The following is a 26,092-nucleotide window of genomic DNA, read 5'->3' as shown; positions in this document are numbered from 1 at the left end:
AATAAAATTGGTTTTCTTTCTTTTCCCTCCTTTGATGGGTACCAACAGCACTGCACACAGAATTGTTTTTTCTGCATACAATTTCAGGGCACCCAAAGCCTCTTGGAATAAAATAGTTAATAATTGACTAATAATATAATTTATTGAAATATTATAAATTAGGCCTATATTGCAACTAAACCAGTTGTTTTTTATATGAAAAGCCACAAGTTATTTAATTTAATAAACAATAAATATTTACTATAAATGAAAATAAATTTAGAAAATTGGCATTATTTCAAACATCGTAATAATTTTGACGATAGGTGACTCAAAAGGTTAAATAAATAACTACCATGTTAAAATGTGTTGTTATTCAATAGCGATCTTTGGTAATGTAGTTTTAATGTGACTAAAATCAGATAATGTGGTCAGCTTTAGGGTTGAATCATAAAAAAGACAAGATTGATATTGCGTCCTTTCCAATTTAATGAAAAATAAATATAACTTCAATTTAACAATATAAATATACACAAAAATCCATTTCAATATACAAACATTTTATAAATTTATGTAAAATAATAACCAATAAATTAATCATGTTTAAGGTTTCAATACTTCACTTACATAAATATCTTTTCTACGTTATGTATTTGATTATGTACACTGATATTAAATACAAGTACTCTATCTAGATATCATGTATATTCTTACAAATTTCTAATATAAAGTGTATACACTTGTACTTACTAATGTTTTAATTCATTATCGGGTTAAAATATAAAAATGGCAGTTTATTTTATTTATTGTGAATACAATTTATTTAAACTACCAAAGTAATTTTGGGTTTTTGTAATACTGCTAGGTTTCCTGAAGACGTGTTTATTTAGGCTTGGGACTTTTTCCACTCCTGTCCGTTGTAACTGAATCTTCACTACTCGAATCGGCAACTGATTTTTTTTTTTCTAGCCCTGACTTCCGGATCGCCACGGGGACCAGAGGCTCTTCAGATCTTGAAACTTTCCATTTTGATTTATTGTCATCTGATAACTATTGAATTCTCTTTGAATTTTTCTTATTAAGAATTTCCGTCGGACACCAGGTTTTTATTCCTACGCAGAACCTGGCTTGCTTGTTAGTATAGCTGCCGCTAACTTGGTCCCGGGACCTTCAGGACAAACCGGGCAAATTTCTGGACCGGCTGCTTCTCAAACGGTGTTTTCCTTGGAGCGGGGGGTGAAATAGGTTTCACATCGGACTATAGGAGTTAGCCTTATACCAAATCGTACCTTGAAAAAAGGTGAACGTTACAACAAAAATTACTAATTAAAATAAAATTACTGTTCACAATACTAATTCTCCCAACAAGCAAGTCCAAAATACTAACAATTAAGTGGTTTTGTCAACATATTCACTGCAATAGAAAACGCAGACAAGAAAAGATCAAAAGGACAAAGAATGTGAAATACCCCTTTGCCCTTTAGTGAAATCAAACCTGGGTTAAAGCCTTTAAAGTTAAATTTTTATAAACAATGCAAGGAGGGTGAGCCACAACTTGTACTGAACAAAATTGTGTATCAAGGAGCAAATTTCAACTCAGTAATCAATTTCTTCAGTTATAACAAGTTAGAAAAGGTATATATTACGTAGGAAATAATTTCTGTTGCTTTGTTTTCTAGCAAATTCAGAGCCAATTTTTTTCAGTGTACTTTTAAAACCCTTTCAGTGACCGGATTTCCGAGTGACCGGACGTTTTAAAACGTGCAGTAAATTTGTTAAATATTTACGAAACAAAAAATGTATTAAAACCATATAGTACATTATATTTTGTTATGCTTATCTGATTCGCATTAACAATTAAACGTTTTTTCGTTATATCTGAATAAGCATTTTTATCTTAGTCCACAAATACAGCTGATTCAATCTGTAGCAGTAGCAATCAAAATGGCCAGTGTCAATGATATTGATGGGCAAACATTAAAAAATGCTGTGTAATAATTTTTTATTTTAAGTGATTAATTTGATAAACAATTAATTGGTTAGATATGTTGCAAGTAAAGTCCTCTTAGTGTGCTCCGATTTTATTGACTGAAAAAACAATTGGTTGAGTACGTAATTTGAGTGTCGAAACTTAAAAATTAACAAAATGGAAAGAGTTTTATCAATTGTTATGTTTTTCATATGTTATGACGTTTTACAGTTTATATTACAGTATTATTATAAACATTTTGTTAACTAAAAAAAAATACATAAAATTTGGCCAATAACTAACAAAGTTATTACATTTTATAATAACTGAAATGTCAGACTGATAAAAATAGCAACACAGCATCGCGCAATTTTTACTAATACTTCAAAAAAAGTCTGGGCAACTGAAAGAGTTAATTCAACGTTTAAAACTTATAAGTTCCTTTGTCTTTTTAAGTGTATTTTAAATGCTTATAACAATCCAAAACATTTTGTAACAAACAAATTTCTTTGTACAGTAGAGTGTTGTTCTGGCCGTCAAAAATCATGGGACCGTCCATTATCTGGATTCAATTCTGGCTGAAAAGTATTTGTATTTTACATATGGTACAGATTTAAAAAAAAATCTTCATGAAATTTTGTAATATTAGTAATCTATTAATCACAGTTGTTACATAGGTACAGTATTAATTAGTTTAATATAGCCTTAGATAAACTTTACAGGAAATACGGACTACTGTATTTTTTCCTGTAAGTTAAAACATCTAAAGCTTGTATTTAATAACATAATTTTATAATTTTATTAAACCGCTCCACGTAAACATCATGATTTATGCACGATTGCACATAACTTTTCATTGCCACTTTGTCATTACCTCTTTTTTGGTTCATTTTGAAAAAACGGACATTTCAAAAATCTGGACGGGGTCAGGTCCCAATTGATCCGGATTATTGACACTCTACTGTATACCAAACGGTTTTCTACATATTTATTCGCATATTATAAGTTGAAAAACGGCCATCTCAGCAAGTTATTGCAATTCGATACGAAGGTCGTTTAAACTTTAAAAAAATTCACAACTCTATTATTTTGAGACCTAGCGAAAAAACAAAAAATGTTCTGGAATGCAGTATAATATTTCCAAAACCATTTTTGTAACTAACAATGTTTTTGTATCCAAATGGTTTTTAAGGATTACATACAAATCCAATGAGAATAAATTAACAATATTTCTCCCACAAAATCTACTTACATTTTCAGATTGAGCATGACTACTAAATATTGAGAGAACATAGAGAATTGAGATAGATGTGATGAATGGATTAAAATGAGGGGAACTGTCAATTTATATATATAATGTACAAGTATCATCAACTAGTGAAAGTGAAGCGAGTATTAACACCAATTCCTTTCCTTACAGTTTGAAGAAAAATAAACCGTACTCAACAAAAAATCACTTTAAATTTTTGCAAAAACCGGTGGACTTTTGAAACTTGCATACCAAACAATAACAAGGTGAAGCCTCACAAAGACTTGAGGAAAATGGGAATAAACAGAATAAGCGTAAAAAAAAGACTATACCATCTTTTGGTGAAAACAAAAATGTTTCTAAATGTAATATTTAATGACAACAGTCTGATAAGTTTGTGTAGAATCAAAATATCTAGACCACGAATCTGTTTCTTTATTTTAAAATTCTGTAAAAATTTTGAATAATAATATATGATATTATAATAACAAACATTACATTTAAGTTGTTTTATACTTTTCTGGTAATCAATAGGTATTCAATTAACATTATTATTATTTTTTTAAAGAATTGTTACAAAATTATTAAAAATAGCAATATTATCTAATTTACAACGATATCAACAACCAAAAGCAGTTTCAATAAACTAAACTAGATTACTTGTAAGAAACGTTTATTTAATGAATAAAAACTACCAAAATAAGCCTTAAAATATGCAATTTCCTCAACAAACCTATTATAAATTGCAGGAGAAATTTTAAAACAAGCCTATATTTTATTTTATTCAATTTATATAAATTATATTAGTTAATAATTAGTTCAAAATGCTTGTAAAATTCGTAGCGGGATTGATTTCTGATTGATAATGTGGTTTATTTTTTTACAAAATCACAATATTTTTATTATATATACAATTAAATCAAAAAATATACATTGTAATTAAATTTTATTCTTTACTTTATCATAGGAGATCTACATCTACAATGCTAAAGTGATTTTGAATTGGTTTTCTTATTAATAATGTTTTTATTATATAATCTTTTCCATCACCATCCATTGAGAAAAACATTTTACCCGTATAATACAAATTAATAAAATTTAAAGTGAAAATTCTTATTTTAATTTAGTGATATCATATATATATATATATATTAAATTCCTTTATTGAAAAGGAGTAAGGACATACAATTTTGAGATAGTCTAAATGTTATAGTCGAGTAGTTAAATTAAGTTAATTACATTGCAAGAAATGTTTACTTATTATATTTTTCAAATTAAAACCAATAAAAATAATTAACAAGGAACTTATTATTAAACAGTTAAAAAAAATTAAAAATTAATTAATTATTTGTATTTCCATATATTCATTTCTAGAATAACCTTTAATTAATTTCTAACTTAACTAATAATCTCCAGTAGAAAGTTCCAACTACACAGAATTTATCTAAATTATTTAAATAACCTTTTGTGAAAATTAAATGATCTCTCACCTGAGTAAAATTGCTTAGATTGTTTGAGGAAGATAATGAATCTGCATTATCTGGATTATTGTCATCTAATGTGAGGGTATAAGCCAAGCTTTCAGAGCCCTGTATGGATAATAACATTCTGAGAAAAAGGCTCAGGTTTTGATTTGACTAAGATACCTGTCTAAATCGAACCTTGTCATTAAATTAGTGTTAGTATTGTTACGTTTCACTGTATGAGCTACTAGTTGGTATAAGTTGGATTACAAACATTTCCATAAGGAAATAAAGTAATATTAGTGGCTGAAAAAATGTATTTCTTTACAAGTGAAAACACATTCACAAACTGCAAAAATGTACAAATATGAGTGAGTAAGCACAGATTTCAGACAGTTAAAAATGTGCAGTTATAACTAAGTTTAGGCTGCAGCAAGCGTATTATCACTTGTGTTATATACACAAAAGAGGTAAAAAAACAGGATGTACTGTTTGTACGCAAAGTTGGTGTTTTACTAGGAGACTGGTTACAAACAGGTCTAAGCGTGTAGAAGAGAGCTTAGCTGTGGGAATGGACAACGTACTTCTACCAAGAAAACGTTTTATCATGCCATATAACGCGTACGCTCACTTGAACATGCCAAAGAGTAAATAGTTAACAATATGTTTTGTTTTTACATTTTTTTACAGTCTCAATTAAAACTTTACTGCTTTTAAAACATAAATACTGAAAACATTACACAATTATTTTATTATGAATGTAACAAATTATGATGTTTGAGCTATCCATATGTTTTCTCTTTGTAAAAAACTTGACTACTTTTAAAACATAAAAAATGGAACATTACTTAATTATTTTATTATTAGTGTAATAAACTACAATATTTACCATTATTATTTGTATCCATGTAAAGACACTTCACAATACGTTACAATCTTTTACAACTGATTTAATTTATTACATTTAATTCCTACTTATTATATAAGAGATTTTTTTTATTTTACATTAAGATTAAAGCCTTACTTCTACTTTTATAGATAGGTTGTTATTTATATTTGAATGTTTTCAGTCAAACAATGAGAGGCTTTTTAAAACATACTGACACTTTTTCATTGCAGTAATTTTTAAACATCTGCAAACCTAAATAATTAAAACAAATAAATATCGACAATTTACATTGTACTACAATTTATTATAGTTGTTTTCAAAAGGGTTAAAGTTCAGATGTTTTCTGGATGCTACAACTACAGCTACTTTTTAGTTGTAACAATCAGGGATGGGAATGGTTAATAATATAGTTAAAAGTAAATAGATATTACAGAAAAAATACATTATTTTTTCTAAGATTGAACAAGTTAATATAATGAATTATTAGTACATGAATACGTAATACAAAAAGAAACTGTTTCTATAAACAACAGAAACACATTAATTTTCCAAAGCAAGACAGGAGAATGCTGCCAGGTTGTGAGGTTGGAAAAATTACCTGATTGTGAGGTTTGGGGTGTGGACCTGGATCCGATACCGACACGTACTTTCTCAACCACTCTCTGACTCCACACAACGTCCTGAACTCGGAATTTCCAAGCCGAGAATTCGGGTTAGCTCCCGTAAGATCCAATATAGAGTAGCACAAGCCTTTGCCCACCTGTGTACAACAAAATAATTGAAAAATAGTTTTACACTTCTGTATGTAACTAGTAAATATTTGCTGCTGTATAAAGTTCACTGAAAATAGAAAAAACAACATAAATCAATGTTAACCTAAGATTGATGTTTAAAAATTAAAAAAAGAAAGAAAATTATATGCTTTAATGAGAAGAATAAATCATTATCATAATCAATACGAGGGGTACCCAAAAAAAACCGGAATTATTTTATAAAAATTATTATATTATCAAATTTTTTACAATACGACCTTATCTCCTTCAAAATAATCTCCATTACAACTAATACACTTGTCCCAACGGTATTTCCATTGATCAAAACATTTTTTTGTAGTCATCTTTAGAAATGGCTGCAAGCTCGAGCTTCATTTTTTCTTAACCTCTTCAACGCTGTCAAATCGTTGACCTTTCAAGCCTCTTTTCATGTGTGGAAATAAAAAAAAAGTCGCATGGAGTGAGGTCAGGCGAGTAAGGTGCGTGGGGCAGCGGAACCATGCTGTTTTTGGCTAAAAACTGCCTAACTGAGATGGCTGTGTGTGCCGGTGCGTTGTCGTGGTAGAAGAACCAGTCTCCAGTCTGCCACAAATCGGGTCTTTTCTGGCGAACACTGTTGCGCAATCTTCTTAAAATCTCCAAATAAAATGTTTGGTTGACAGTCTGACCTGGAGGAACAAACTCAGAATGAACAATGCCTTTAGCATCAAAAAAGCAAATCAACATGGTTTTGATGTTTGATTTGACTTGCCGACATTTTTTTGGACGAGGTGAAGATGGCGACTTTCATTGGTTTGACTGTTGCTTCGTTTCTGGGTCATAACCATAGCACCATGACTCATCACCAGTAATTACCTTTTCCAGAAAATCGGGATCATTTTCGAGATGTTCTTTCAGAAGGCGGCAAGTTTCAACTCGATGTGCCTTTTGATGGTCAGTCAGGAAGTCCGAGGAACAAATTTGGCAGCAACCCTTTTCAGTCCTAAATCTCCTGTTTAAAATTCGCTGAACCGAGCTCCAAGTTAACCCACTACTCTCTGATAGTTCCTCAATTGTCTGTCGATGGTCGGTGAGCACAAGTTCACGAATTTTCTCAACATTTTCGTCCGTTCGAGAGGGTGATGGACGTCCAGAACGAGGTTTGTCTTCAATCGACATGTCACCATTTTTAAAATCGAGCGAACCACTCGTAGACCTGAGTTTTCCCATAGCATCATCTTTGTAAGACTGTATTCAACATTAAAATAGTTTTCTGCAGCATTTTTACCAAGTAAAAAACAAAATTTCACAGCTGCACGTTGTTCACTTAACCCTTAAAGCGCCGTAAGCGCATATGCGCATTCGAGGATCGACTTTGCTCTCAACGCCATAAGCGCGTAGACGCGCAATATACTTGTTTTTACTATTTTGCACTGTTTAGTTCAGAGTTTGTCCGCTAGACTGTGAGGGGTGTATGTTACAGTAGGTGGTAGCGGGGCTGTGCCACATCACGTGACAATCTTTGTGTTTAACGATCGATACTGAACCGGTTTTTGTTGAACAGCTGGCAGTTTGGTAGTATTGCTCAACGCCGCAAGCGTATTTATGCGTACGTCACTGCCTCGCCGCGCGCCGGGCAGCTCTTGTGTTCTTCTTCATATCCTGTTGAAGCAGTGCGAATAGTTTATCGGTAAACTACTGTGTAGTTTTATGTGTTATATGATCATCTTTTTATGAAAGTTATATATTTATAAACTTTTGAAATAAACAGTTTCTTGAATGGCGATAAAAGTCTTTTTTCCTTGTAGAAAATATTTTTACTTTTTATATTTATAATTATGTATTTTAGCTCTTGTCCCAAAATTCTACATTTATGTTTATTTTTTTTTATTTAGGCTTGTTTTTACTCCAATAAGTGTTACAATATTTTATTTACTTCTATAAACATCTGAAAACCATTTTGTAATTATTATAAAAATAACACCCGTTAGAGGACTAAGAATTTGGAAAATATTTGGTTTTCAAATTTTTGGCATGTAAATTTATTTTTTTATAACCTTGTATTAAATATGTAATATACTTATTTTCTAGTTCTATTCTAGTACATATAAGCACGCAATGTCATCATTGATATACATAATAATAAAAGGAAACAGTAAGCATTGGGTAAAATTTATAAAGGAGCTGGAACGCTACGTAATAAATCATGTGTATTTTGGGCAATAAATATGATAAAAGATTTTTTTTGCAGTTTCTGTTTTATTTTGTTACCTAAAAAAAGCGCTAATCCAGAGTTTAGCTGAAACTGTTTGGCGCTTTAAGGGTTAAACTTGCCATGACAAAAAACGAAACAAGAACAAAACAGGGTTAGCGAAAACAGTCACTACGAACGAACAGAATGCACTAGGACAACGGAACTGGGGTTACTGAGCTCACAATGGGTTGCGCGACATACGCCTAGCAGCAGGAATGTGTACTACACGCTGCCGGCTGCCAGCAATACCAATTCCGGTTACTTTTGGGTACCCCCTCGTATTAACAAAGACTATGATAATTTGTTAATTAGGTTACCTATCAACGGATTTTCATACACAAAGAAACAACAAAATCATGTTTAAGCGAAAGGTTATTATCGTACTGCCACTTAACTGATAGCGAACGAACGAAGCAGCCTCGCGGGGCTACACAAACTTAAATATAGAAAATACAAAATATTATTTACAGAATTATGGTAATTTATCGATAAGGTTATGGATTTACGGATTTTAAATCACAATTTACAGGAAAAAACATGTTTTAGTGACTGATAGTTTGCGTACTACCACACAGCTGTCGTGTGCGAATGAATCTAGCAGACTCGCACAAACATAAATATAGAAAATATTATTTACAGAATTGCGACAATTTATTAATTAGATTATGTATTTAAGGTTTTTAAAACAAATTATGACACAAACACGTTTCAGCGATCGATAATTTGTGGAGTGTCAATCTGCAGGTAAGTAATTACGCTCTCTTTGATGAAAAATCGGTGGATTTTATATTTGGGATTCGGGCATTTTTTTTATTTTTTTTTTTTAACACTTTTGTTTATATTTAATGGCATCAAACTCTGCATGTATTGTCGCGTATTTTATATTTCGCTAAATAGAAATGGTTTCTTGTGAATGTTATACATTGCTTGCTGTTTTCTTAACACTTTTGTTCATATATTATTATAATGGCATCAAAATTTGCATGTATTGTAGCATGTTTTATATTTTGCAAAATGGAAATGGTTTCTTGAGATATTTTTTTTATATATTAATGAAACATAGGCTACGCTAATCTTTATTTTTTACTTTCGTATTGTATTTGCTCATATGCATATGTATGTCTCAGTAGTATATAAGTAACTCTAATAATTTATACGCTACTTTAATTAAGTTTTTTTTTACCGATCCACCTTCATGTTGCACTTGTTTATGAACTACTTATATTGCTGTTGTAATTTTTCTTTTTATTCACAATGTTAATGTTATTTGGCACTTGTTTTGCTTATTTTTTGCTTTTGTTTGCTTTAGCATGTATGCATGTAAACTATTTATGTAAGTTGTTTTATCAAGCCTCTTGTATTTTCATAATACCTATATCAAATGTGAAATGGTGTATACCGTATGTAAATAAATAAATAGACATCAACTAGTTTATGTTCTTACTTTTTGTACATTTTTTTTGTATGTCATGAAAATTAAGATTCACTCACCAAATTGGAAAAAGCAACTTTGCCCATCCAGTCCTTCTTTATTACATTATTAAGATGTACCAAAGTTACATAAGTAATTGTAACAGTATTGTACAATAATAATATGTATTTATCGTAAAACTCATACAATCATTTGACATGTCATATATCAGCTGCATTGGTCAAAAATTTGCATATATATAAAAAAAGGTAAAAATGTAGTGTTACTGATTTTTTTGTTTCACTGAACAATAGCAAATGTCCAGAAAAATCCTGTTTCCTTCACAAAAAAAGGTAATTTAAAAGTAAATCACAAGGTAATTGAAACCTTGTAATTGTACCTTAAAAGGGGAAGGTATTTATAAATAATTACCTCTTCATAAACTTGAGGGTTGTACTTTGGAGGAACTAGCAATGTGCTGCTCCTACGATCCAGAGTATCTCGTTGAGTGGGAGGCAGGACATTCACCATCTGGCCTGTATTGTAGTTACACTCGAGAGTGTAACTCCTTACAAGCCCTGTAGCCTTCAGTACTGCTACACGGCCAGACCCTTCCCGTGCTCAGTCCCCCGTGCTTGTCCCTGGAACAACAACAACATTCACCATCTGGCCTGTATTGTAGTTACACTCGAGAGTGTAACTCCTTACAAGCCCTGTAGCCTTCAGTACTGCTACACGGCCAGGCCCTTCCCTGCTCAGTCCCCCGTGCTTGTCCCTGGAACACAACAACATTCACCATCTGGCCTGTATTGTAGTTACACTCGAGAGTGTAAACTCCTTACAAGCCCTGTAGCCTTCAGTACTGCTTACACGGCCAGACCCTTCCCTGCTCAGTCCCCGTGCTTGTCCCTGGAACACAACAACATTCACCATCTGGCCTGTATTGTAGTTACACTCGAGAGTGTAACTCCTTACAAGCCCTGTAGCCTTCAGTACTGCTACACGGCCAGGCCCTTCCCTGCTCAGTCCCCCGTGCTTGTCCCTGGAACACAACAACATTCACCATCTGGCCTGTATTGTAGTAACACTCGAGAGTGTAACTCCTTACAAGCCCCTGTAGCCTTCAGTACTGCCACATGGCCAGACCCTTCCCTGCTCAGTCCCCCGTGTTTGTCCCCAGAACACACATTCACCATCTGGCCTGTATTGTAGTAACACTCGAGAGTGTAACTCCTTACAAGCCCTGTAGCCTTCAGTACTGCCACACGGTCAGACCCTTCCCTGCTCAGTCCCCCGTGTTTGTCCCCAGAACACAACAACATTCACCATCTGGCCTGTATTGTAGTAACACTCGAGAGTGTAACTCCTTAACAAGCCCTGTAGCCTTCAGTACTGCCACACGGTCAGAACCCTTCCCTGCTCAGTCAGTCCCCCCGTGCTTGTCCCCTGAACACAACAAACAACATTCACCATCTGGCCTGTATTGTAGTTACACTCGAGAGTGTAAACTCCTTACAAGCCCTGTAGCCTTGAGTATGCCACCCGGCCAGACCCTTCCTGCTCAGTCCCCCGTGCTTGTCCCTTGGAACACAACAACATTCACCATCTGGCCTGTATTGTAGTTACACTCGAGAGTGTAAACTCCTTACAAGCCCGGTAGCCTTCAGTACTGCTACACGGCCAGACCCTTCCCTGCTCAGTCCCTCCGTGCTTGTCCCTGAACACAACAACATTCACCATCTGGCCTGTATTGTAGTTAAACACTCGAGAGTGTAACTCCTTACAAGCCCTGTAGCCTTCAGTACTGCTACACGGCCAGACCCTTCCCTGCTCAGTCCCCGTGCTTGTCCCTGGAACAACAACAACATTCACCATCTGGCCTGTATTGTAGTAACACTCGAGAGTGGAACTCCTTACAAGCCCTGTAGCCTTGAGTACTGCACACACCAGACCCTTCCTGCTCAGTCCCCCGTGCTTGTCCCTGGAACACAACAACATTCACCATCTGGCCTGTATTGTAGTAACACTCGAGAGTACAACTCCTTACAAGCCCTGTAGCCTTGAGTACTGCACACGGCCAGCCAGACCCTTCCCTGCTCAGTCCCCCGTGCTTGTCCCTGGAACACAACAACATTCACCATCTGGCCTGTATTGTAGTAACACTCGAGAGTACAACTCCTTACAAGCCCTGTAGCCTTCAGTACTGCTAACACGGCCAGACCCTTCCCTGCTCAGTCCCCCCGTGCTTGTCCCTAGAACACAACAACATTCACCATCTGGCCTGTATTGTAGTAACACTCGAGAGTGTAACTCCTTACAAGCCCTGTAGCCTTCAGTACTGCTAACACGGCAGACCCTTCCCTGCTCAGGTCCCCCGTGCTTGTCCCTGGAACACAACAACATTCACCATCTGGCCTGTATTGTAGTAACACTCGAGAGTGTAACTCCTTACAAGCCCTGTAGCCTTGAGTACTGCCACACGGCCAGACCCTTCCCTGCTCAGTCCCCCGTGCTTGTCCCTGGAACACAACAACATTCACCATCTGGCCTGTATTGTAGTAACACTCGAGAGTACAACTCCTTACAAGCCCTGTAGCCTTCAGTACTGCTACACGGCCAGACCCTTCCCTGCTCAGGTCCCCCGTGCTTGTCCCTGGAACACAACAACATTCACCATCTGGCCTGTATTGTAGTAACACTCGAGAGTGTAACTCCTTACAAGCCCTGTAGCCTTCAGTACTGCTACACGGCCAGACCCTTCCCTGCTCAGTCCCCCGTGCTTGTCCCTGAACACAAACAACATTCACCATCTGGCCTGTATTGTAGTAACACTCGAGAGTGTAACTCCTTAACAAGCCCTGTAGCCTTCAGTACTGCTACACGGCCAGACCCTTCCCCTGCTCAGTCCCCCGTGCTTGTCCCTGGAACACAACAACATTCACCATCTGGCCTGTATTGTAGTAACACTCGAGAGTGTAACTCCTTACAAGCCCTGTAGCCTTGAGTACTGCCACACGGCCAGACCCTTCCCTGCTCCAGTCCCCCGTGCTTGTCCCTGGAACACAACAACATTCACCATCTGGCCTGTATTGTAGTAAACACTCGAGAGTGTAACTCCTTACAAGCCCTGTAGCCTTGAGTACTGCTACTGCCACACGGCCAGACCCTTCCCTGCTCAGTCCCCCGTGCTTGTCCCTGGAACACAACAACATTCACCATCTGGCCTGTATTGTAGTAACACTCGAGAGTACAACTCCTTACAAGCCCGGTAGCCTTCAGTACTGCTACACGGCCAGACCCTTCCCTGCTCATCCCCCGTGCTTGTCCCTGGAACACAACAACATTCACCATCTGGCCTGTATTGTAGTTACACTCGAGAGTGTAACTCCTTACAAGCCCTGTAGCCTTCAGTACTGCTACACGGCCAGACCCTTCCCTGCCTCAGTCCCCCGTGCTTGTCCCTGGAACACAACAACATTCACCATCTGGGCCTGTATTGTAGTAACACTCGAGAGTGTAACTCCTTACAAGCCCTGTACGCCTTGAGTACTGCCACACGGCCAGACCCTTCCCTGCTCAGTCCCCCGTGCTTGTCCCTGGAACACAAACAACATTCACCATCTGGCCTGTATTGTAAGTAACACTCGAGAGTACAACTCCTTACAAGCCCTGTAGCCTTCAGTACTGCTACACGGCCAGACCCTTCCCTGCTCAGTCCCCCGTGCTTGTCCCTGGAACACAACAACATTCACCATCTGGCCTGTATTGTAGTAACACTCGAGAGTACAACTCCTTACAAGCCCTGTAGCCTTCAGTACTGCTACACGGCCAGACCCTTCCCTGCTCAGTCCCCCGTGCTTGTCCCTGGAACACAACCAACATTCACCATGTGGCCTGTATTGTAGTAACACTCGAGAGTGTAACTCCTTACAAGCCCTGTAGCCTTCAGTACTGCTACACGGCCAGACCCTTCCCTGCTCATGTCCCCCGTGCCTTGTCCCTGGAACACAACAAACATTCACCATCTGGCCTGTATTGTAGTAACACTCGAGAGTGTAACTCCTTACAAGCCCTGTAGCCCTTCAGTACTGCTACACGGCCAGACCCTTCCCTGCTCAGTCCCCCCGTGCTTGTCCCTGGAACACAACAACATTCACCATCTGGCCTGTATTGTAGTAACACTCGAGAGTACAACTCCTTACAAGCCCTGTAGCCTTCAGTACTGCTACACGGCCAGACCCTTCCCTGCTCAGTCCCCCGTGCTTGTCCCTGGAACACAACAACATTCACCATCTGGCCTGTATTTGTAGTAACACTCGAGAGTACAACTCCTTACAAGCCCTGTAGCCTTCAGTACTGCTACACGGCCCAGACCCTTCCCTGCTCAGTCCCCCGTGCTTGTCCCTGGAACACAACAACATTCACCATCTGGCCTGTATTGTAGTAACACTCGAGAGTGTAACTCCTTACAAGCCCTGTAGCCTTCAGTACTGCTACACGGCCAGGCCCTTCCCTGCTCAGTCCCCCGTGCTTGTCCCTGGAACACAACAACAGTTCACCATCTGGCCTGTATTGTAGTAACACTCGAGAGTGTAACTCCTTACAAGCCCTGTAGCCTTGAGTACTGCCACCCGGCCAGACCCTTCCCTGCTCAGTCCCCCGTGCTTGTCCCTGGAACACAACAACATTCACCATCTGGCCTGTATTGTAGTAACACTCGAGAGTGTAACTCCTTACAAGCCTGTAGCCTTCAGTACTGCTACACGGCCAGACCATTCCTTGACTTTTGGAACTTTATAACTAGTAACCCTAAATTCTGTAAGTTGAAGATTGTTATCGCAGGTGACATAAACATTGATCCTAGAGTAAATAGTTCACAAACTATAAAGTTCATCAATATGCTTAAGTCTTATGATTGCTTTTGTTTGAATTTTCAACCCACTCGTGCGGAAGCGTGCTTGGATAATTTCATTTCCAATCTCCATCCAGCTACTTATACTTGTAAAAACCGTCCAACCTCACCTCTCCGATCATCTTGGCCTGCTGCTGAATTTCGAAACTTCCAGTTACAAGCTCACAACCCTGTAATGCGGGTGAAAAAATAACCTTACAACTATAGACTTTTAAATGATGTAAATATTTAATAGATTGAAGTATAGGTTAAGTAATATTAACTGGCCATATATTTTCTCAGTAGCTAATGATCTTGAAAGTGCCTGTTATTCTTTTCTACAGTCTCTGTCATTGAGCCTTGATGAATGTTGCCCTCTAGTTACTAAAACTAAAACTATTTCTAGGCCTAGGCCTGCCAAAAAAACTGGTATACCCCTTTCTTAGGAAAACTTAGGCTATTGCTATATTTAAGGCCATCAAAAAAGCAAAAATGATCCTAGCCTGTTACAAAATCATAGGAGAATCAAGAAGTTTTATAAAGAACAGATTGATATTGCAAAAAGGAATGCCAATGAATAAATACATATTAGAATCTCGTTAAACCCTTGCAAAGCGGCTTGGAATGTCATCAATGCTGAAACTGGGCGTAGTTTAAAAAACAATTGTCAGTCTAAACTTCCCTTTTCTGCCGATGACTTCAATAACCATTTCGTTAATATATGTAATAATGTAAATAGTAGTAATGATAATGTAAATACAGCTAGTGCCATAGAGATGTTTAAAATCAACCATCAAGAGTCCTCAGGTATTACCTTTTAAGTGGAGTTATGTTAATCCTGTTGATATTCATAATACTGTATGTAGGGCTAAGTAACTCTAAGTCTGAAGATGTCTTTGGATTATCCAATTTTGTTTTAAAGAAAGTTACAAAGGAAATTTTGTATCCCTTGACAATTTTTATTAATTGGATGCTCAGTGTTGGTGTTTATCCTAGATGTTTAAAAACGACTGTAACTGTGCCGATATACAAAAAAGGCGATAAATTAAATGTTAATAACTACCGACCAATTGCTTTAGTGCCTGTTGTGTCCAAGATAATCGGAAAGCATTATTAAATTCCAGGTTGAACATTATTTTGAGCAGAATTGCTTACTCTCATCGGAGCAATTTGGTTTTAGACAAAACCTCTCCACTGTTAAGGCTGTAGAAAACATTGTCTCCTATATTATTAATGGTTTTGAAAACAAAGAAGAGATATGCACTTTATTGTTGGACCTTAGTAAAGCTTTTGACATTGTACCTCACTCAGAACTCATTGGAAAGCTTAACCATTATTGACTCGGAGATGTTGAACTCTTTTTAGTTCTTACTTGTCTGATAGGTACGAGTTTGTCAAACTAAGTGGCCAGAACTCTGATCTCAAGAGAGTGGACTAGGGGGGTTCCCCAGGGCTCTGTTCTGGGCCCTTTTTTGTTCGTCGTCTTCATTAATGGACCTCCCAAAATTTCTACCAAACATAGAGTATCTTATATGCTGACGACACTACTTTGATGTGTTCTAGTAAACTTCCTGAGCTTAATCTTGTTTATGATGGACTATATGAAAGGGAGATCCTACCTTTGGTTTACTGCAAATAGTTTAAGAGTTAATGAGGATAAGTCAGAGGAAATAATATTTAACCTAGGTGTTCAACTCTGTTAAATAAGTCTGTTAAGTAGCTAGGTCTCCATCTTGACTCAAGGCTTACACGGAGAGCACATACTGATGCCTTGTGTGCTCGTCTCTGTAGAGTTATCTTTTTACTTAAGAAACTTAAACTTTGTACTAGTTGTAATTTAGTTTTGAAGGCTTATTTTGCTCTTTTCCACTCTCACCTTCTGTATAGCACCCTTCTCTGGGGTGGATTCTAGTGGTGCTAAAGAGGTTTTCTTGTGCCAAAAGAGGGCTGTGTGTAACAATTTTTAATATTAGCTATAGTGACACCTGTAAACCATATTTTATAGAATATGGTATACTTACGCTTCCTTCAATTTTTATCTTACAAATTTTATCGTATGTAAAAGAAAACTTAGAATTATTTAATTTAAGAAGCTCAGTCCACAATCATTATACTAGAAAACCAACATTCTATTGATCAGGATGTTTGCTAGACTATCTAAAACACACAGTGCATTATCTTTATTTAAGCGTGAAACTCATAAGTTACCATTAGTTGTAAGAGACATTTCATGTAAAGACTTTTAAGAATTTCAATGGACTAAATGGTTAAAAGAAAAAGCTTTTTATTCTGTAGAAGAATTTTTATTCCTGCAGTATAAGTGATTGCATTTTCATGTAAATTGTGCTATGGTTGATTTTTTATGTGTCATGTGATTTATAAACTGTTTTGTTGTAGGCTATTTTAATTTTAATTTATGTGCTCCTATATGTTGGTCATATTTATATAGGCCTACTAGTGCTATTCTGACGTTGTCAATACATTGTTATATGGGATGACAATAAAGATTCTTGATTCTCAGTCCCCCGTGCTTGTCCCTGGAACACAACAACATTCAACATCTGGCCTGTATTGTAGTTACACTCGAGAGTGTAACTCCTTACAAGCCCTGTAGCCTTCAGTACTGCTACACGGCCAGACCCTTCCCTGCTCAGTCCCCGTGCTTGTCCCTGGAACACAACAACATTCACCATCTGGCCTGTATTGTAGTAACACTCGAGAGTGTAACTCCTTACAAGCCCTGTAGCCTTCAGTACTGCTACACGGCCAGACCCTTCCCTGCTCAGTCCCCCGTGCTTGTCCCTGGAACACAACAACATTCACCATCTGGCCTGTATTGTAGTAACACTCGAGAGTGTAACTCCTTACAAGCCCCTGTAGCCTTCAGTACTGCTACACGGCCAGACCCTTCCCTGCTCAGTCCCCCGTGCTTGTCCCTGGAACACAACAACATTCACCATCTGGCCTGTATTGTAGTAACACTCGAGAGAGTGTAACTCCATACAAGCCCTGTAGCCTTCAGTACTGCCACCACGGGGCGCCCAGAACCTTCCGCTGCTCAGTCCCCCGTGCTTTGTCCCTGGAACACAAACAACATTCACCATCTGGCCCTGTATTGTAGTTACACTCGAGAGTGTAACTCCTTACAATCCCTGTAGCCATCAGTTACTGCTACACCGGGCCAGACCCCTGCTCAGTCCCCCGTGCTTGTCCCTGGAACACAACAAATATTCACCATCTGGCCTGTATTGTAGTAACCACTCGAGAGTGTAACTCCTTACAAGCACCTGTAGCCTTCAGTACTGCCACACGCCATACCCTTCCCTGCTCAGTCCCCCGTGCTTGTCCCTGGAACACAACAACATTCACGCATTGGCCTGTATTGAGTTACACTCGAGTAGTGTAACTCCCTACAAGCCCTTGTAGCCTTCATACTAGGCTACACGGCCAGGACATCCTCAGCTGTCAGATCCCCCGTGCTTGTCCCTGGCATACACAATTACAACATCCCTGACTGTATGGCCGTAAACACTCGAGGAGTGTATCCCTTACAAGCCCTGTAGCATTCGAGTCTGCTACACGGGCCAGACCCTTCCCTGCTCAGTCCCCGTTGTTGTTCCCTGGAACACAACATATTCACAATTCTGGTAGGTATTGTGTAACACTCCGGTAGAGTAGTGTAAACTCCTTACAAGCCCACATGTAGCACCTTCAGTACTGCTACGACGGGCCAGTCCCTTCCTGTCTCAGTCCCCCTTGCTTGTCCATGGATCACAACATACATTCACCATCTTGGCCTGTATTGTAGTAAACATCTCGAGAGACTTGTAACTCCTCTTAGCAAAGCCCTTGTAGCCTTCAGTACTGCCACACGGGCCAGGACCCTTCCCTGCTCAGGTCCCCCGTGCTTGTCCCCTGGAACACAACAACATTCACAACCATCTGGCCTGTATTGTAGTTAACACTTCGAGAAGTGTAACTCCTTACCAAGCCCTGTTTAGACCCTATCAGTAACTGCGTTACACGGCCAGACCCTTCCCTGAGCTCAGTCCCCCGTGCTTGTCCCTGCGAACACAACAACATTCACCATCTGGGCCTGTATGGTAGTAACACTCGCGAGAGATGTAAATCCTTACAAGCCCTTGTAGCCTTCAGTACTGCCACACGGCGCAGGACCCTTCCCTGCTCAGTCCCCCGTGCTTGCTTGTTCCCTGGAACACAACTTACAAACATTTCACCATCTGTGCCTTGTATTTGTAGTAACACTCGGAGAGTGTATACTCACTTACAAGCCCTGTAGCCTTCAGTTACTGCTACACGGCCAGGACCCTATCCCTTGGCTCAGTCCCCCGGTGCTTGTTCCCTGGTAACACAACAAACATTCACCATCTGGCCTTGTATTGTAGTAAACACTCGACGAGTGTAACTCCTTACAAGCCCTGTAGCCTTCATGGTACTGCTACACCGAGCCAGGGATCCCTTTTATTTTCCTCCCCTGCTCAGTTCCCTCCGTGCTTGTCCCTGGAACACAACAACATTCACCATCTGGCCTGTTATTGTAGTTACACTCGAGATGTGTAACTCCCTTACAAGCTCCTGTAGCCTGTCAGTACTGCCACACGGCCAGATCCCTTCCCTGCTCAGTCCCCGTGCTTGTCCCTGGAACACAACAACATTCACCATTCTGGGCCTGTATTGGTAGTAACACTCTGAGAGTGAGTAAACTCCTTACAAGCCCTGTAGCCTTTCAGTACTGCTACACGGCCAGACCCTTCCCCTGCCTCAGTTCCCCCGTGCTTTTATGTAGCCTTTCAGTACTTGCCACACGGCCAGGACTTTCCTGTTCCAGTTCCTCGTGCTTGTCCCTGGAACACAACAACATTCACCAACTGGCCCTGTATGTGTAGAGTTACACTCGAGAGTGATAACTACCTTACAAAGCCCTGTAGCCTTCAGTACTTGCTACACGGCCAGACCCTTCCCTGCTCATCCCAACCGGGTCCCCCGTTGCTTGTGCCCTGGAAACACAACAACATTTCACCATCTGGGCCTGTATTGTCGTAACACTACGAGAGTTGTATGCTCCGTTATCAAAGCCCTGGTAGCCTTCAGTACTGCTACACGGCCAGTCCCTTCCATGCTCAGTCCAGTGCTTGTCCTGGAACACAACACAACCATTAACCATCTGGCCTGTATTGTTGTTACACTCGAGAGTGTAACTCCTTTTACAAAGCTGTTATGCCTCCATCTAGTACTGCTCCCACACTACCAACGTGCCAGAACCATGGAGGACCCTACGCTCTCTCCAACCTCTCAACCCATCACCACCCACCCCCCCCCCCCCCCACAGTCCCCCGTGTTGTCCCTGGAAACACAAACAACATTTCACCATTCTGGCCTGTATTTGTAGAGTAACACTCGAGAGTTGGTAAACTCCTTACAAAGCCTGGTAAGCCTTCAGTACTGCTACACGGCCAGGGACCCTTCCCTGACTCAGTCCCCCGTGCTTTGTCCCTGGAACCACAACAGTCACCAAACATTTTTCCCCCCCCCACCATCTGGCCTGTATTGTTAGTTACACTCGAGAGTGTAACTCCTTACAAGCCCTGTAGCCTTCAGTACTGCTACACGGCCAGACCCTTCCCTGCTTCAGTCCCCCGTGCTTGTCCCTGGAACACAACAACATTCACCATCTGGCCTGTATTGTAGTAACACTCGAGAGTGTAACTCCTTACAAGCCCTGTAGCCTTCAGTACTGCCACACGGTCAGGCCCTTCCCTGCTCAGTCCCCCGTGCTTGTCCCTGGAACACAACAACATTCACCATCTGGCCTGTATTGTAGTAACACTCGAGAGTGTAACTCCTTACAAGCCCTGTAGCCTTCAGTACTGCTACACGGCCAGACCCTTCCCTGCTCAGTCCCCGTGCTTGTCCCTGGAACACAACAACATTCACCATCTGGGCCCTGTATTGTAGTAACACTCGAGAGTGTAACTCCTTACAAGCCCTGTAGCCTTCAGTACTGCTACACGGCCAGACCCTTCCCTGCTCAGTCCCCCGTGCTTGTCCCTGGAACACAACAACATTCACCATCTGGCCTGTATTGTAGTAACACTCGAGAGTGTAACTCCTTACAAGCCCTGTAGCCTTGAGTACTGCCACACGGCCAGACCCTTCCCTGCTCAGTCCCCCGTGCTTGTCCCTGGAACACAACAACATTCACCATCTGGCCTGTATTGTAGTAACACTCGAGAGTGTAACTCCTTACAAGCCCTGTAGCCTTCAGTACTGCCACACGGCCAGACCCTTCCCTGCTCAGTCCCCCGTGCTTGTCCCTAGAACACAACATTCACCATCTGGCCTGTAATTGTAGTAACACTCGAGAGTGTAACTCCTTACAAGCCCTGTAGCCTTCAGTACTGCTACACGGCCAGGCCCTTCCCTGCTCAGTCCCCCGTGCTTGTCCCTGGAACACAACAACATTCACCATCTGGCCTGTATTGTAGTTACACTCGAGAGTGTAACTCCTTACAAGCCCTGTAGCCTTCAGTACTGCTACACGGCCCAGACCCTTCCCTGCTCAGTCCCCCGTGCTTGTCCCTGGAACACAACAACATTCACCATCTGGCCTGTATTGTAGTAACACTCGAGAGTGGTAACTCCCTTAACAAGCCCTGTAGCCTTCAGTACTGCCACACCCGGCCCCAGACCCTTCCCTGCTCAGTCCCCCCCGTGCTTGCTCCCTAGAACATCAAACAATTCACCATCTGGCCTGTATTGTAGTTACACTCGAGAGTACAACTCCTTACGAGCACATGAAAACAATGAATGAAAACAAAAAAAAATAATAAAAAGTATCAGCAACTGCCTTGTCATGAATTTCTTGGCGTTCCAAGAAGATCCTGTAAAATGTTGAGAATTTAGTTTGGAAGAAATTCCTTTTCTATCAGCCGTACTTTTTGTTTTCTCGGTTTAATTATTTGTAGAATGTACAATTACAGAAAATTAACCCATATCACTGGAGGATTAATTTAATTGTTGTTATTTAAAAGACAAGTTGTTAAACTGCACCATTAAATGCCTCTGTTATACAAGTTTCAATGAGCAGTCTCACCTTGAGGTACATGTTCCTCTACAGAAAAAGTTGCAAGCAGTCCACGTGAAAGTGCTGAGTGTTAATAGCCCATACAACTTGGGGCAGCAGCATACACTCCACATTCTCTCCTGAGGTTCCGAGAAGTGGTTTCCATACATAAAAATCCCTGCAATCCAACAAATCACAATTGAAGACCAAATTCTTTTGAAAACAAATTAAATTAATTTTTTTTTCTTAACTGAGACAACTTTTTCTAAAATAATTTCATAACACCAGTGTTGTATTCTTCAACTACTTAATTTTTTTTGGCCAGACTGTTATATTAGGACCAAGTAATAGATAATCAGAGTTTCTCATCGAACATTACTATTCTTACAACACCAAATTTTATACAGTCCTAGTTGAGACTAGACTAGTAGGTCTCTAATGATAAATTTTTTTTATTTCTCTCACTCACGCCATTCCTCCATTAACACTAAAAGTGTTATCATTGCACTGTGTGATCTACCTGAACCACTTTAAGGCGCTATCATTGCAACTGTGTTGTTTCTATCCTGAACAGCTTTAAAGTGTTATCATTGCACTGTCGCGTTCTACCTGAAACAGCTTAAATAGTGTTTATCATTTGCACTTGCTGTGATCTACCTGAACCACTTTAAGGTCGCGCTATCATTGCACTGTGTGGTTCTACCCTGAACAGCTTTAAAGTGCTTATCAATTGCAACTGTGACGATCTACTTGAACCTGCTTTAAAGTGCTATCATTGCACTGTGCTGATCTACCTGGAACCACTTTAAGGCGCTATCATTTGCACTGTTTGTTTCATACCTGAACAGCTTTAAAGTTTTATTTGCTATCATTGCACTGTGCAATCTACTTGGAACTGCTTTAAAAGTGCTTATTCAATTGCACTGTGCGATCTAACTTGACACCCACTTTAAAAGTGCTAATAAATTCAGAAGATTTTTGAGAGGTTGAAATCAAAAGTCATTGATCCTGTGGTATGCATCAGCTGGTTTTAGTCATCTGCTGGCATTTCTTCTGTATAGTGGCTACAAGGTGATAGTGCTCCCCGATGCTGAAGAAAGCATACAATGGCTTTTGCTTACAACTGTAAGAACTAAAATTGGATCATCAACATTTGCCCCTGTAAAAAGGTAAGAAACAAAGCGGGAAAGGACAGAAAAAACCATTTTCAATCATTGATGAAGAAGCCAAAACACTAAAACAAGATTTTCTCGGGCCGCTCTAGCAACAGATAACACAGATCACTGGAAGTGAAAACACGATAAAAAATCATATGGTAGACAAGAAAGAAAAACTATGATCTGAAGCTAAGAAATCTAAAGCGAAAACACTGTAGACAGAGTACATTAAAAGTGGCTGATAATAAGTCTAAGGCTATCTGGGAAGTAATTAATACCAGAAAAAACCATATTCTAAACACGAGGGATGGAACCAAATCCTGCAACTAGAGAATAGACGGAAACCTCGTAGTTCAAAGCCCTACGGACATCTCTCTTTGACACAACTTGAACAAAACTACTTTGTTGAAATTAGCAGATGCAACTTTTAGATAAGAAATAGAAACCAATTTAAAAATTAAAACAATAATCACATCCAATGATCCTACCACCGTAGCAATATCCAGGCCATTAAATTCTAACACCTACAACAACTGAAGAAGTTTACTAAAAACAATAGCATCAGAGGTAAAAAGTCCAAGTTCTCAAGTGGACGTGGATGAGATTCCATCAAAAGCTGTAAAGCACTGTGCCAAACAACTAGCAGCTCCTTCTTATCAGTATAAATAAATAAATCTTTCAATGTAGGTCAGTTTCCTTCTGCTCTAAAGATAGCAAAAAATATACCCAAAACACAAAAAAGGTCTCATACACTAAACAGAGAAGAAAAAAAACTTAATCCGACCTAATTTCATTTAATCTTCAACCTTTTCAAAAATAATATTGAGAAGATCACACTTTCAAGAATGATGGCCACACCTGGATAAGAATATGATCTAATTGCGAATAAACCAGCGATGGAGTTTCTCAATGGCAGGGTCTACGAACACATGTTCTATCCACCTTAATTGAGTCCACACTATCTGACCATCTGGAGGCTTCGCAGGTACGTTTTCCAGCAGTACTGGCTAGATTTATAGCATAGCTTTTTGACCTGCCTAGGTCATGATCCTTTATTCTGAAAAAAACTGTCAACTCTGGGTAGGAGTAAGAGGGAATGGGCTAAGGAGTGGGTGGTCAGTCGTCACACATTCGGAAAAGGCCGCAGTCAATTAGTTGAAAATTCAAAACAAAAAATAAATGGAAAAAGATGTACATATTGATCCCAAACAGCTCCCAGTCACCTCGCAGAGGAGTGCCCCAAAGGCTCTCAGTGCTGGGACCCTTCTTATTCATTCTCTTCTACAAATGACTTTTCCAGCTTCATCAATAAGGAAAATGGTTGGAACCTATAATGTATGTAAGATGAGTACAACTCTTCTGTTTACACATAACACTCCACAAGTGAATTACAACTCAGATATCCTTTCATCAACCAGATAAAGCATCTTCAATTACTGTCTTCAAAATGATTTGGCCATCAACAACCCTTAAATAACAACACAGATTACGAATTTTAGCAGAAAAACAGTGAGCAACTCCCAGTAAATTCCAGGAAATATTACAGTGGAAAAAAAACTATAAACTTCTAGGTTTAAAACAATTGATGCGGAACTTTCTTGGAACGATCACATAACACACAACTTATCTAAACAAGCTTTCGTTCTGGAATTTATGTGGTTGAAGAGAGATGATGTGGGATAGAGAGGTCATAGAAACAGCTAAAAACAACAATATTATGCTGTGTATTGAGTCACATATAAGGTATGGGATTTGCATCTCAATGGGGGAGGAACATCTGAAGGAAATCTTAAACAAAATCCTAGTAGTTCTCCAGAAAAAGGCTTTTTGTACAGGGCACTCGCAGCGACCTAAACTACAATGATAGCTGCAGGGAAGCTTTTAAAAATCCCTAAAGCTTCTAACTGTTCCAGCACTCTACATCCATTGCTCCGTTAGTCATGTATGCAAAAGGAACTAGAACCTTTCTAGGAATGAGGCATTTTCACTTCATTTTATACTAGAAGAGCAATAAACGGACTACAGTTCATCCTAGCCCATCACACAACCCCAAGTACAGCAAGAAAACCCTCTCATATATATTAGGTCGCAAAATTATCAACTCCCTTCCAATTTTACCTGAAAGGACTATACGCCGAGGTGAACAAAACTAAAGAAAACACTCTGTGGGACACTTTTCCTAGTGGAACGACCCCAAAAAGTGCTACTCAATCAAGGAATTTTTAAGATCAAACTGGGGACGCTAACACTACCTGAACAAAATCTGAAAGTTTGTAAAGCAAGAAATTCTTTTTTTACTACTGTCGACGCCATTGTATTTTCTATAATGAAATTACAAATAAAGATGTTTGTCTTATTGTCTATTGGTCCTATAATGATTTTATTCCATATTAAAAAATACAACCAAAAACTTGAAACTTGTAAATATTCATAACATGAAATTTACATTGAAGCTGACAACTTTATAAGAAAAGAAGAGTACAGTTTCTAACACTGTATTTGGCCGTACTTCATGTGCTCTCTGATATGCTTTTGTATTTACATCAATAAAACATTGGGTAAATATAAAGACAAAAAAGATTATAGTTCAAAAAAAAAAAAAAAAAAAAAAAACAAACCTGTTATATATACCATTTCTTAGAAGCCCGTGGTCATGGAGATCTACGTAGAGAAATAGGGACCTGACTGGAAGGTTTCTGCGCTTATCTTTACGAGCCCCAAAGGAGGAGGAGTGAAGGGAGTGGTGTCATCTTGCTGGGCACCGACTGAGTTGGCCTTGATGTCATCACTCTCATCAGTGCCTTCAGAGTTCGATCTTGAACTGATTGATGATCTGAAAGTAACAGTCAGTACACCACAATATTGCGTTAAGAGTGAATAATCCTCAAACTGTGTCAGTGCTTTCATCAGGAACTGTTAGTTGTTGGTCAAAATTTAAATTTTTTCCAATTATTAAAATCCACTGATAACAGAATGTTTAATTTTTTCATATGA

At 39.0% G+C, this 26,092-nt stretch overlaps 1 protein-coding gene across 1 annotated transcript; it reads right to left on the bottom strand.

Moving 5' to 3' along the window:
* Nucleotides 1-1,187: 1,187 nt before the first annotated feature.
* LOC124374289 (cytosolic carboxypeptidase-like protein 5) lies at nt 1,188-11,288 on the bottom strand. Its single transcript, XM_046832529.1, has 7 exons — nt 11,113-11,288; nt 10,847-11,008; nt 10,638-10,741; nt 10,399-10,502; nt 6,148-6,309; nt 4,688-4,786; nt 1,188-1,268 (listed from the first exon to the last, which is right to left on the bottom strand). The coding sequence occupies exons 1-7, from the start codon at nt 11,286-11,288 to the stop codon at nt 1,188-1,190; spliced, it is 888 nt and encodes a 295-aa protein (XP_046688485.1).
* Between the last annotated feature and the right edge of the window lie 14,804 nt (nt 11,289-26,092).

Source organism: Homalodisca vitripennis, unplaced genomic scaffold (genome assembly GCF_021130785.1).
Source record: "Homalodisca vitripennis isolate AUS2020 unplaced genomic scaffold, UT_GWSS_2.1 ScUCBcl_7769;HRSCAF=15581, whole genome shotgun sequence".
Lineage (NCBI taxonomy): Eukaryota > Metazoa > Arthropoda > Insecta > Hemiptera > Cicadellidae > Homalodisca > Homalodisca vitripennis.
This window is presented reverse-complemented; position numbering and strand designations above follow the sequence as displayed.

What these genes read in the sequence shown, in the direction of transcription:
- LOC124374289 (XM_046832529.1), bottom strand. Translation starts at nt 11,288, where the DNA reads ATGTTGTTGTGTTCTGGGGACAAACACGGGGGACTGAGCAGGGAAGGG. An exon ending in CGGGGACTGAGCAGGGAAGG is followed by an intron (nt 10,742 to 10,846) that starts GTCTGGCCGTGT and finishes GTTGTGTTCCAG; the next exon opens with GGACAAGCACGGGGGACTGA. An exon ending in ATCTAAGCAATTTTACTCAG is followed by an intron (nt 1,269 to 4,687) that starts GTGAGAGATCAT and finishes CCTTTTTTCAAG; the next exon opens with GTACGATTTGGTATAAGGCT.